This window comes from Leguminivora glycinivorella, chromosome 2 (assembly GCF_023078275.1).
Source record: "Leguminivora glycinivorella isolate SPB_JAAS2020 chromosome 2, LegGlyc_1.1, whole genome shotgun sequence".
Lineage (NCBI taxonomy): Eukaryota > Metazoa > Arthropoda > Insecta > Lepidoptera > Tortricidae > Leguminivora > Leguminivora glycinivorella.
Genome location: NC_062972.1, coordinates 27239690 through 27253560, shown reverse-complemented (window position 1 = coordinate 27253560; position 13871 = coordinate 27239690). Strand labels below are relative to the sequence as shown.

At 38.1% G+C, this 13871-nt stretch overlaps 1 protein-coding gene across 1 annotated transcript in view; it reads left to right on the top strand.

Moving 5' to 3' along the window:
- The window catches only part of LOC125239165, a 35555-nt gene that overhangs the window by 179 nt on the left and 21505 nt on the right, over positions 1–13871 (top strand). The window contains exon 2 of the mRNA XM_048146681.1: positions 263–2761. Within this exon, the coding sequence (XP_048002638.1) occupies positions 263–2761 (2499 nt within the window). The remainder of the gene's footprint in view (positions 1–262; positions 2762–13871) is intronic.

Below are 13871 nucleotides of genomic sequence, written 5' to 3'. Positions count from 1 at the left end.
GGGAGACGGCGCTCATATAGCAGATCACGAAGTCGTGTTAACAGCATGCGTGAAGATAACGTGACCCCTCATAACCGTCGTGAAGGCGGACAACAGCAACGTAGGTCAAGGAGCCGCAACTTCTCTACAGACGATGTAGCACAAATAGTAAATTCCATTAAAAATAACTTATCGTCTCATCCGCATACGCTAAACAAAGGTATAAACCATAAAAACATTCTCCCGAATTTTGACCCATCCTCAAAAAACCAACGTATTGTAGTATGGTTAAAGAAGGTCAATGAGTGTGCGGCTGTATACGGATGGGATGATAAGACCACGATACATTTTGCTATGCAAAAGCTCCAAGGTTTGGCCAAAGTGTGGTTCGAAAGTTTAGATACGATATTGTACTCATGGCCTGAATGGCAAGAGAAGTTGGTAAAGGCTTTCCCGTGTGATGAAAACTATGGCCAAATCTTGGAGGAAATGCTGAGGCGGAAGAGCAAATTTAACGAACCAATAGAGGTTTATTATTATGAAAAATTGGCTCTTCTACACCAGTGTGGACTTAGCGGCAAGAAGGCCGTGGATTGCATAATTCACGGCATAACCGACAGAACTACTAAGTCGAGCGCTGTGGCTGTGCGATGTTCTGATCCGGACCAACTTTTACAATTCTTAATTAGTAACAAAGAATTGAGTAACCAGGATCGAGTAAATGTAAAAAGCAAAAACTGGTCTGACAGCGCTAATACCAATAACCATGGTCCGAAGAACAGGGCACAGACACAGGGCCCATTCTGTTTTAATTGTAAGGAGAAGGGTCATCATTTCGCACAGTGCTCAAAACCCCTCCTTAAATGCCATCATTGTAACAAAATCGGTCATAAGCCCGAGGACTGCTTTAGTAAGAAGTCTGACAACAAGTCTACTAAAGCCCCAGAAGTCAGGTCATTGTGTGCGTCAGGAAAAGGTAACGCTAAATATTATAAAAATGCACATGTAAACGGGGAATTAGTGGAGGTATTTATTGATTTCGGCAGTGAGCTTACCCTTGCTAGGCAATCTTTTGTCTCTTCTTTGGGAATTGCGTACGAGCGAGTAGAGTCAATAATGAAAGGGTTTGGAAATGGATTAGTGTCATCCTGGGGCGAAATAGAACTCGATATTGATATAGATGGTGTTAAAGCTAGAGTCCCTTGCAAAGTAGTGGAAGACAACCTTCTTGACAGACCTGTTTTAGTTGGACAAACGTATACCGAGTTGCCTCAAATCATTGTTGTCAAAGATTGTAAGAACTTGCGGTTCATAGACATCGGAGAAGAAATGCCTCAGCCAGATCCAGCCCATTCTTCGGTAGTCAAAGTTTTAATTGCTGATATTGAACTATACGGTCCGGCGTCCATCAAAGCTGTCACGGAAGACAAGTTTAGTGGAAGTATTGTCGTTAGGGAAAGCATAGTAGGCAAACCCGCTCAGCAGTCTCTGTTAACTGGGGGAATTTATACGGTAAAGAATGGTGTAGTACATGTGGTAGTAATACCTTATTGCTCCCCGTGTTTGATGATGGAAAATTTCACATTATGTCGCTCTGAAAGGGTAGCTTTAGTAAACCGAATTACTGCGCAATCCCCTACAGTAGTTGAATGTGTGCAGCCTAATGATATATCGGAGTCCAAACTTCGCATAGGTGACAAAGTTGCAGACGAACACAGACATAGGCTTGTACAATTATTGAACAAATATAAACACTGCTTCGCATCTAGCTTAGGAGAGTTAGGATGCACAAATGTTACTCAAATGACTATCGAACTTAATGACCAACGTCCTATAGCTTCTCGACCGTATAGATTATCCCACCACGAAAGAGAGCAAGTTCGTAGAATGGTTGATGAAATGCTGGCAGCTGGCATAATCCGAGAGTCTGTATCGGAATATGCCAGCCCCATCATTCTTGTGCGGAAGCCTGATGGTAGCCTAAGAATGTGCATTGACTACCGAAAGCTAAACTCTTCCACAATAAAAGAGAGATATCCGATGCCGATCATTGACGATGAGATTTCGCGTTTATCTGGTCAAGCTTACTTTATAACGTTAGACCTTGCTTCGGGATACTACCAAGTTCCTATAGCAGAACAATCCAAACACCTAACATCGTTTGTGACCCCCGACGGTCAGTTTGAATTCAATAGGATGCCGTTCGGATTGGCCAATGCACCCGCTGTCTTCCAGCGGATGATGAACCGCATCCTAGGTTCTGCTCGTTATACCAAGGCAACGGTATATATCGATGACTTGCTCATATTTGGAAGGACTCCAGACGAATGCTTAGACAGATTAGAGGAGGTTCTACAGATGTTAGAAGAAGCTAACTTGACCCTAAATCTTTCTAAGTGCAGTTTCCTTCGCGAAAAGATCGATTATTTAGGATATGAGATTAGCGCCGAGGGAGTCAAACCGGGCGAAAAGAAGGTCCAGTCCGTTCAAAATTTCCCGCGTCCAAACGACGTTCACAATGTAAGGCAATTTTTAGGTCTAGTGGGGTTTTTTAGAAAGTTTATTGGAGGTTTTGCGCAAATTGCGTATCCCCTCACAAAGCTTCTAAAGAAGGAAGCTGTTTGGGAATGGACGAGTGCACAGGAAGAAGCGTTTGAGACTCTCAAGACTAGGTTGATTAGCAGGCCCATTTTAGCTATATATGACCACACAGCTGAGCTAGAACTGCACACAGATGCCAGCAAGCACGGTATAGGAGGCATTTTGCTACAACGGACCCCAGGTACTAACGATTTAAAACCTATAGCTTACTACAGCCGCCAAACCTCTCCAGAGGAAAAGAGTTTCCATTCATACGAACTGGAAACTCTGGCAGTTGTCTGTTCCCTGAAGAAGTTTCGCGTGTACCTGCTAGGAAAGGATTTTAAGATTATGACAGACTGTAGTGCGTTGCGTTCCACCTTCTCAAAGCGAGATTTAATACCGCGCATTGCTCGCTGGTGGCTTATGCTACAAGAGTACCATTGTTCCATAGAATACAGGGCTGGGACTAAAATGTCACATGTGGATGCACTCTCCCGTAATCCAACACCTGGTCCTATCTCACATTTTGAGCCTTTTCCTGCTGTTATGAACATAACTAATGAGGATTGGCTACTTACGCTTCAATTAGGGGACTCTGAAACCACTAGAATCCGTGATAGTCTCATGAGTGATGTTGACCCTACAGATCTTCAACATATTAGGGATAATTATGTTGTCAAGGACAACAAATTATTTAGGTGCCTGAATGGGGACAAAGACGACCTTCGATGGGTGGTTCCCAAGGGCGCAAGGTGGCAGGTGTGCAAAATGAACCACGATGACATCGGTCATTTCGGGGTAGAGAAAACGTTGAAAAAAATAAAGAAACAGTATTGGTTTCCTAAAATGTCGCGGTTTATAAAAAATATGTTACTGCTTGCATCGAGTGTGCATACGCTAAGCAAACCAAAAACAATCAAGAAGGCCTATTACACCCCATCACAAAAATAGAAGTACCGTTCCACACGTTGCACGCCGACCACCTTGGGCCCTTCGTTAAATCAAAGAGGGGATACTCTTACCTATTAGTAGTCGTTGAGGCCTTCACGAAATTCACGTTCATACGTCCTGTGCGGAATACTAATACATTGAACGTTATTAGGAGCCTAAATGATATATTCTATACGTTTAAAGTTCCGGTTCGTTTAGTCACAGATCGGGGTAGTTGCTTTACCTCGCATTCCTTCCAAAGGTATTGCGCTGAGAAAGGAATTAAGCACATATTGAATGCGGTAGCAAGCCCACAGTCGAACGGACAAGTGGAGCGCTACAATCGCACCATATTAAATTCCTTAACAGCGTTAAATTTGAACCAAAACGACAAAGACTGGGATAACGAAGTAGGAAAAATACAATGGGGCATGAACAATACAATAAATAAAACAACCGGTAGGATGCCATCAGAAGTATTGTTCGGTACATTTATGAACGGTGATATTAACCCCGCACTTAACGAAATATCCCAGTCAACGCGCGAAAACAGTACGTTAGAGTCAATTAGAAAAGAGGTTAAAGACAAAACTGATAGGGAGCAAATAAAACAAAAGGCTTACTATGACCAAGGCAGACGGCCTGCACGTTGTTACAATGAGGGTGATCTCGTTAAAATAACAAAAACATCCTTTAACAACGACGGTAAAAGTAAAAAGTTATTGCCTGCATACGTAGGTCCATATCGGGTATCAAAAGTGCTAGGAAACGACCGATATAGAATTACGTCGGTGCCGGGGTTCAGCAACATGAAACCTGGGTATAAGTCCACGGTAGCCGCCGACCGTATGAAACCCTGGGTTCACGTTGCTGCGCTCGAAATCCATGACGATACTGATACGGATGATGATCCTGATACTCGTTGATGAATTATAGTTTAGAGATCATTTAATACTAATAGATATAATTAATAGTAGTTATAAAAGCTACGTTATAACAATTATGAGTTGAGATAATTGTGAATATATGAATGATTGATCTGAGATAAGTTAAGACTATAAGATATAATTAGTAGTAGTTATAAAAACTATGTAAAAAAAAAAAGAGAGGAAGAAGAAGTAAATTAATCTTAAATATAGTATACAATGATTTACTAATGAATCTTGGATGTTACGGATATGTATATGATAAAAATGTGTTTATTGTTGTTGAATTTTAGTAATATATTACAATAAAGTGTTTTGCTACTATTACTACTACTAGTAGATCTGCAACAGTGAGAACAGTTTTGCTCACTGAAGCAGATAGAAAGTGAGAACAGTTTTGCTCACTGAATTAAAATAAAGCGGGAACAGTTTTGCTCACTATAGTGTTTTGAGTAAGTGAGAACAGTTTTGCTCACTAAAAATTTAAGGAAGTGAGAACAGTTTTGCTCACTAGATACAAATAGAGAAAGTGGGAACAGTTTTGCTCACTAATAACTGATTATGTAATGTACTGGGTATGATGGGATCAGGTTTGCTCATCTCCCAACACAATAATAAAGCTAATTAATATTAAATAAGCCGTGAGGAACGATTTGCTCACATAATAATTAAGAAATATTTGTTTTTTTTTATATACTTACTCCATGTGATTTGGTATTTTGGTCCTAATTGTTAGAGAATAGATAACATTGTACTTATATCCTGGCAGCCGATTGTTGGGTTTTCACATGATGCGTGCATGGGGACATGCACGTTATCAGGATGGACGATTGTTGGGTTTCGCGATTATTTTGATATTTTTGTGGTAACATTAATAAAACTCGCAAATAAAATTTATCAACTGGCAACATCGGGACACGCTGGAGGTGGCGTGACCGGTCGGGTGGTTTGAAAAAAAAAGTAACGAACGGTCGGCTGACAGGACATTCGGTACTTGACTATTGGAGGAAAATCATTAAATTGTGAATTTGTGAACAAGTGTATTTACAAGGGTAGTGGAATAAAGTGTAGTGTGTGTTACTGAACGAGTTGTTTTACTGAACTTGCACGAGAATACAACAACACCAACTTCAAAATGTACATTCCTGTTAGTATTTATCTACTGGACTTCACACAATAAAGATCAAAGTCCATTATCATCTTACGCGTTAGGTTATTGGTGCGTAATTGTTTATTACAATTTCTTGACAGAAAACGTTCACGTATTTGAACAATTGAACATACCTGTATTCAGGGATGGTAATAGCCACATCCAACCAGTGTAACACATTCGTAATCGAGTGTTATTGCCTCGACTCATGCTCGTAACTTACCGCAGTCGCCAGGCGACAATTTTGTTGTACTTGCGTACTTTTTCGTTATGAAAATATCATACATTTATTGAATAACTTTTCAACAAACCATTTAAACACTTCGCGACTCAAAACTTAATGCATTTTACCATTATTTTACCAAAGTGCGTACGCGCCCATTTCGCGCGCAAATGACGCTTCTTCAAACAGTTCGATTATTAACTAATTTGACCGAAATACTACGTAGGCATGAAATTCAGAGATCGCACTTCTGAATTATTAACAGTAAAACGCACTGAGTCTTGAATTATTAATTTATTTCCACGTAAAATGTATGACAGCACTTAGACCGACGCTGCTACGATCCAGGGCGGTAGCCATCTTGCCTTCTCGTCCACCCACTGCCGAGCTGTCAGCTCGGGGACGTTCCGAACTACGCTAACAAAAGGTTGGTTAAGGGTTATCATAATATGTGTAGATTTCATTACCGACCACTCATAACATATTTAATCCTTATTTTTTGGTAAAATAAATATAATACGCTCGTGACAGGTCATATTTTGTTCGCAATCCGAAAGAGTCAACCCTTTTCCCTATTCACCCCCTTCCCGACCCTATTCACTCCAACGTTAGGGTGAGCGAAAATTACTAAATAAAACGACATATTTTCAAAGACAAACCGAAGTTCACACTGCCGGAAGATTTTTTTGTGTAAAAAATTAGCATGGCACATATAAAAAAACGGCTATCGACGTTCAAAAGTCGGTTTTGGCCCAATTCACCATAAATTACGTTAGTTATACCCGTTCCGACCCCATGAACCCAAAATCTTCAGAAAACGATGTACTATGTAGCCCAATTTTATTTGGTATTTTGGAGGTAACTAGTAAAAATAATTTACGTATAAATTGCGTCCATATACAGAGAGGTCATTCATAAAAATACCACTTTAGGTAAGTTATTGTATACAATGTGACAAGCATTGACCACACATCCCAATTCACCCCTCTTCCGACCCTAATCAGCCCCTTCGTAAACCTATTCACCCCCTTTGCGACCCGATTCCCCCCATTCCTGATCCCAGTCACCCCTCAGGCCGCGGATATTTATTCATCCCGTAAAAATTCCCCAACACAGTTGCATCGCTTTCTTCATGAAAACCATTATAAAAATGAAAATATGTCTTATGATTTTCTGTTATACATAAACTTTAGAAGTGTATACACATTCAAAAGGATAATGAACGATTAAAATGAGTAAAAATCCAATAAATTTGAACGTCAACTTTGACAGACATGAAACTGTAAATAAAAATGTGTGGCTTGCACATTTTCACTGTAATTTTAAATATGTAACACATTTTTTTTAGTAACATATTTTTCATTCAACAGATAACTGTTATTGGCCTAAGACTATGTAAAAATACCTATGTAAGTTGAATATTTACGGCTGTTGTCCTAAATACCAATAATAATAATAAAAAAAAACATAATATATTATTTTCCTACTTTGATTGCGGAAAATAGAAGGAATATGTCAAGAAATATAATAACATTATATACCCCCGGAACCCTTTTCACCCCAAATTACGGTATTTATTAAATTGTCAAGAGTGAACAGGCATCTTCTGGGCGAGCTCACTCCATCGTAGGCCACGTCTTTGCCTTTGGCTAGTCTGTGGTCAAGAGTAAGCCCATTTATAATTTAAAAAAAAAACCGGCCAAGAGCGTGTCGGGCCACGCTCAGTGTAGGGTTCCGTATTTTTCTCAAAAACTACTGAACCTATCAAGTTCAAAACAATTTTCCTAGAAAGTTTTTATAAAGTTCTACTATTGTGATTTTTTTCATATTTTTTGAACGTAGGGTTCAAAAGTTAGAGGGGGGGGGGACGCACTTTTTTTTCCTTTACAAGCGATTATTTCCGAAACTATTAATATTATCAAAAAAAACCGGCCAAGAGCGTGTCGGGCCACGCTCAGTGTAGGGTTCCGTAGTTTTCCGTAATTTACTCAAAAACTACTGAACCTATCAAGTTCAAAACAATTTTCCTAGAAAGTCTTTATAAAGTTCTACTTTTGTGATTTTTTTCATATTTTTTAAATATATGGTTCAAAAGTTAGAGGGGGGGGGACGCACTTTTTTTTCCTTTAGGAGCGATTATTTCCGAAAATATTAATATTATTAAAAAACGATCTTAGTAAACCCTTATTCATTTTTAAATACCTATCCAACAATATATCACACGTTGGGGTTGGAATGAAAAAAAAATCAGCCCCCACTTTACATGTAGGGGGGTACCCTAATAAAACATTTTTTTCCATTTTTTATTTTTGCACTTTGTTGGCGTGATTGATATACATATCGGTACCAAATTTCAGCTTTCTAGTGCTTACGGTTACTGAGATTATCCGCGGACGGACGGACGGACGGACGGACGGACGGACGGACGGACGGACGGACGGACGGACGGACGGACGGACAGACAGACATGGCGAAACTATAAGGGTTCCTAGTTGACTACGGAACCCTAAAAACGATCTTAGTAAACCCTTTTTCATTTTTAAATACCTATCCAACAATATATCACACGTTGGGGTTGGAATTAAAAAAAATCTCAGCCCCCACCCTAATAAAACATTTTTTTTTCATTTTTTATTTTAGCACTTTGTTGGCGTGATTGATATACATATTGGTACCAAATTTCAGCTTTCTAGTGCTTACGGTTACTGAGATTATCCGCGGACGGACGGACGGATGGACGGACGGACGGACGGACGGACGGACGGACGGACGGACGGACGGACGGACGGACGGACGGACGGACGGACGGACGGACGGACGGACGGACGGACAGACGGATGGACGGACAGACGGACGGACGGACGGACGGACGGACGGACGGACGGACGGACAGACAGACATGGCGAAACTATAAGGGTTCCTAGTTGACTACGGAACCCTAAAAATTGTCATTATGTAAAATGTCGGAAACTACGAAACCCTACATTGACGCGCTCTTGGTCGATTTTTCGTCTTAATGCTATGTAAGAGATAATAAAAAATTACACCTCCCAATTTATAATAAGTTTTTTTTGCAAAAAAAATATTTATTGCTCTCCGAGACATTTTTAAAAACCCCTGACTCAATGGGTATACGACGTTTCATAACAGAGTTCCTATGATCACCTTTCTGCTCCATCATCAGATTAGCTCCATGATACCATAATATTGCATTGTCACTTGATTTACATAGGTGTGCAAAATTTCAGCTCAATTGGAAACCGGAAAGTGGGTCAAATTTAGCTTCTACGTTTTGACTCAAACTAACATACCTACTAACAAGGCAAGTTGAATAAAAGCTTGTATAAAGGCTCGTTTTCGTGAACTGTCAAATCACCTCATACAATTTACGACTGTAAGGCAACCAGGTAGGGTTTATTATTGCACTTTAATTACATATTAATGATTTCTAGCCCGTAAGATATATATTTGCTTTAACAATGGATAGATATTTATGCGGGTGAAAGTGTAATTTAGGTTTTTATAAAGAATCAAATATTTTTAAGCGACCCGATCAGATATGTATGCGGATAAGGACCCTCCCACATCTACCGTCTTGCGATCGTAGCGTCGGGCCAACTGTATGGCTAAGCCGCGCTGACGCGGCGTCTTTTTCCATACAGTTGGCCCGACGCTATACGCTCGCGAGACGCTAGAAAGAGAGACGATGTTTTTGCCGGTCACGGAGCATCACAAATTTTTGCCGGGAACATGTCGTCATATACTTATGTTATGGCCCACTATTGAAAATCAGATATTTTTGCACGGCTGTTCATAGTCATTTATGCTGGTCACCAGCTGGTGTTCCATGAATATTTGGTTTAGTTGAGTGGAGAAGTGCCATTCAAAACAAGCGCTTTGTAAACAACGATGTATTTAGGTGATTTATAATTATTATTGTTTTCAACTTACGGTTACGTGTTCGCGGTATGCACAGAGTAAATCTTTAATGAAATTGAGTCATTTTTTTATATACACAATTAAATTTGAACCAGAAGCACTATACCTATACCCGCTCGCATTCCCCTTTTTTCTATTCTAAGTAAGAATCGATTAATACGTATCTGAATATGTATGAATAAATTAAATTGTAATTGTTTACATACAACCTGTGAAGTTTGGTTGACAAAATTTGACGTAGGTACTGTCATATATATTTTTAAAATGACGTATTGTTAATACCAGCGTAATGAAAATGTATTCCAATGAGTAAAACAAAACATTAAACTTTTTTCAATTTAACCAAACTAGAATGAAATCATTTATACTCATTCGGTTGTGTTCGTTATTTTCTTTGATAATGTGATATATTTTTATTTATTTTTTATGCACAAGCCATGCACCTTTAAATTTTAAATGAGATTGGATCTCCACCTGACATATTTGATTTACCCTATTTATTTTGAGCACAGTTTTACACTGGTATGGTTTTTCGTGTACGTACACTATTTTCTGTCAAAATATTTGTCAAATTTAATTGTCAACGCGGAGCGACCGGCGACACGTCTGCCTCCGACGAGCCGCTCACGGCATCTAATCGAAAGGAGAATTCTGACAGCAATGGCGAATGTATGGAAATTTTACGATAGTTTAAATTTAAGGTAAAATTTCTTTGTTGCCTTTGAGAGGAAAAATATAAAAAACCTCAAAACTTCTAGTCCATTTATCTGGCTTTTAGAATCACTTAATGTTATAACTAAAGTATTGAATTTTTTTAACAAAGTTTACTAAACGGCGACATACGTTTTTCTCATTTTAGGTCAACTTTGCGCGGGTTTATTTATTATACCTTTAATAATTAGAGATTCTGAATAGTCAAAAGTTGTAGATACACTCTTTAAGATAATAACTCCATTTATTTTATTTCATTTAATTTAGAAATGTGAGCAGCATTTGTTAAACGCCGAATGCACTTTTCGAGGATTTCGTACGACCCCCTCTTAACGCGAGCGAAGCCGCGGGCAATAGCTAATATTACCCACGCCACTCGTCTTTTTTGACCTCCTTTAAACACCGGTTGTATAAAATACTTTATGAGTGTTCACTGCAAAACTGCAATATGTACCTACCTACTGTATCCACTTTTACAAACGTGTCTGTCATGTCATGACATTACGTATCGTTAAAAAAAGTCGAATTGGCGCCACTAAAACCTGATGGTCGTGAACTTAAATATTTATGATACATATTGCCATTAAAATCTTTTAATAAAATCAAATAAGAATGATAGCGGACGTTGTAAGAATAGAACATATATTTAGACGTGACTTATTAATATGTATAAAATTGATTAGTTGAAGGAAAATGCAAGTCTGGTGTTATTAGATGTGCAATTTCGATTATTTAGTAGGTAATACAATATTTACCTAGATTAGATTATATTTCTTTATTTCATGATAAAAATTACACTATAAATTTGCTACGTCAAAATTATGTTAGCTATATGCTCGATTCGAACTTCAAGATATGTTGCAATACGTATTGGATACGTCAGTAACAATAATGACGATTCTTTTAACAATAATGTCACCACTGACACTATCATTTCCAATCCTATACAGAGCTAATATTTAACTTACGTTTAAGTTTGAACATATCTCAAAACGAAATAAATAACTAGGTAAATATAGAAACCTGAAATATTTAATATTCAGCATAACTTATTTTATATTTGTACAAAGTTTGTCTAACGCTTTAAATTGCATTAAGCAACACCATAATTTAACCTGCTGACTTTATTATTAACATATCAAGACATTTTAATGAACTACCTGCAACTTTAACTCATGTTATGAAATAGGTACTCATAATTTATGTTATGAGTACAAATTAATTCTACATCAAGGTATTTGTGAAACTCAATATTTCACAGCCTAAAGGCTCAGCCACGACATTGGTCTAAGCGCGACAGCGGCGAGCGGCGGCCATACATTGAAGCGAGACACAGCGATGGGACTTTTCATTCGCACGTATGGCTGCCGCTCGCCGCTGCCGCGCTTAGACCAATGTCGTGGCTGGGCCGTAAGAGCGGTTTCGCACTACGTTCGATCCAACTCCGTGAAAATAAGAACCGTCGTAGAACTATTTGTATGGCACTTTACGCACTTAGGGCATTTCGCGAAAAAAGATTCAAAATATTTTTTTCCAAAATAGGTAATTTCATGTTTTTCCAACTCAGAATCACGAGCCCTTTCGTTCCTACCAGATAAAAAAAATGCACCAACTTTCCACTTCGTTACCATTTTTCGAACACTCTGTACAGCGGTAACAAAGTGGAAAATATGCAAAATAGGTAATGTGGAAAGTATGCAAAATAATAGAAAATGTTGGGACCATTTTTTTGTCTCTTGTTTTTTGTAATAGATCGAAAGGGCTGATTCTGAGTAGGAAAAGGATAAAATTTACCTACGTTAGAAAAAATATATTTGGTGATTGTTCTCGCGAAAATGCCCAACAACATCCGATCTCCGTCATCAGATTTTTTTTTGTCATTCTTCGGATCTAGTGCGAAGTCTAATTTTTATGGATTCGAATCGGGCATAGTGCGAGACCCCTCTATGTTCTTAGAGATATTAAAATTCATATTTGCCTCATGCCTATGAGATAATAGATATAACCTATATATAATTTATGAAATAAAACTATGGAAACAGATTATATCCTGATGTTTCGAAACTTTAACTGTGTTCGTAGTCAACAGCTGACCGACACCGAAGACAATGTACAAATAATGTACTTGACTATCTGCTTTTTTGCCTTGGCTCGGTAGGGTAAAAATAAAAATGGTGAACTTTTAGTCATAGTCATTTATAAATAATATTATATGTTAAATTATTTAGCTACAATTTATTATGGTAATAAGGTTTAAGAAGGTATATTATGACCCATAGGAAAACTAGGCATTAATTCAATTAATTCATTATTTTTTTCATTAATTCGGTCCCGGGTTCGAATCTCGGTGACCTATAATGTTTATTGACGACCGGTCTGGCCTAGCGCGTAGTGACCCTGCCTGCTACGCCGCGGTCCCGGGTCTAATCCCGGTAAGGGCATTTATTAGTGTGATGAGCACAGATATTTGTTCCTGAGTCATGGATGTTTTCTATGTATATAAGTATTTATATATTATATATATCGTTGTCTGAGTACCCACAACACAAGCCTTCTTGAGCTTACCGTGGGCCTCAGTCAATTTGTGTAAGAATGTCCTATAATTTATTTTTTTATTTATTTATTTATTTATACTGTTAAGCTTTAATACTACAACGCGATAATTAAGCCCTCATCAGTCCTTACTCATTGGATTTGTCCCGATTTCGCACAATATTTTTACTCACGATATATCAAATTCTAGATTTTAATTCATTTTAATACAGCACGACTTTACATAATATTACTGTGATATTGTCTTCGGTTACCGCGATAGTTACTCATGAAATAAAACTATGGAAACTGATTATATCGCGTATAATGTATTTACAATTCATCCCGACGTTTCGAACACTTTACAGCATTCGTGGTCAATGGGTTACTGAGGAAAAATTACAAACACACATTACATACATTATATTTGCAGTTTGTTTTTGTCAATTTTGTGTATATTAATTAATTAATTGTTTTTTTAACATAGTCATTGTAATTTTTTTGGATATTGTATAACTACCTTTATTAGCTTCAATAATATTTCTTGTGTATGTGGGTAGTTTTTGCACATTGTAATTTTTCCTCAGTCACCCGTTGACCACGAATTATGTAGTGTTCGAAACATCGGGATGAATTGTAAATTCATTATACGCGATATAATCCGTTTCCATAGTTTTATAATATTACTGTGTTAATAACCGTAGATTTTCAGACTTACTGCACACATTACCGTCATGTCCTAAGAGCATATAGTGAAGGACTGTCTATTCCGCGTCTGCGACTAACGGCTTTAGACAACCATCGAATAACTAACATACGTGAAGTATTTAGATAAAGGTTTAAGGCAGATGCGGGATTTATTAGCCTTTTTATCTACAAACATTATTATGGCGTGTAT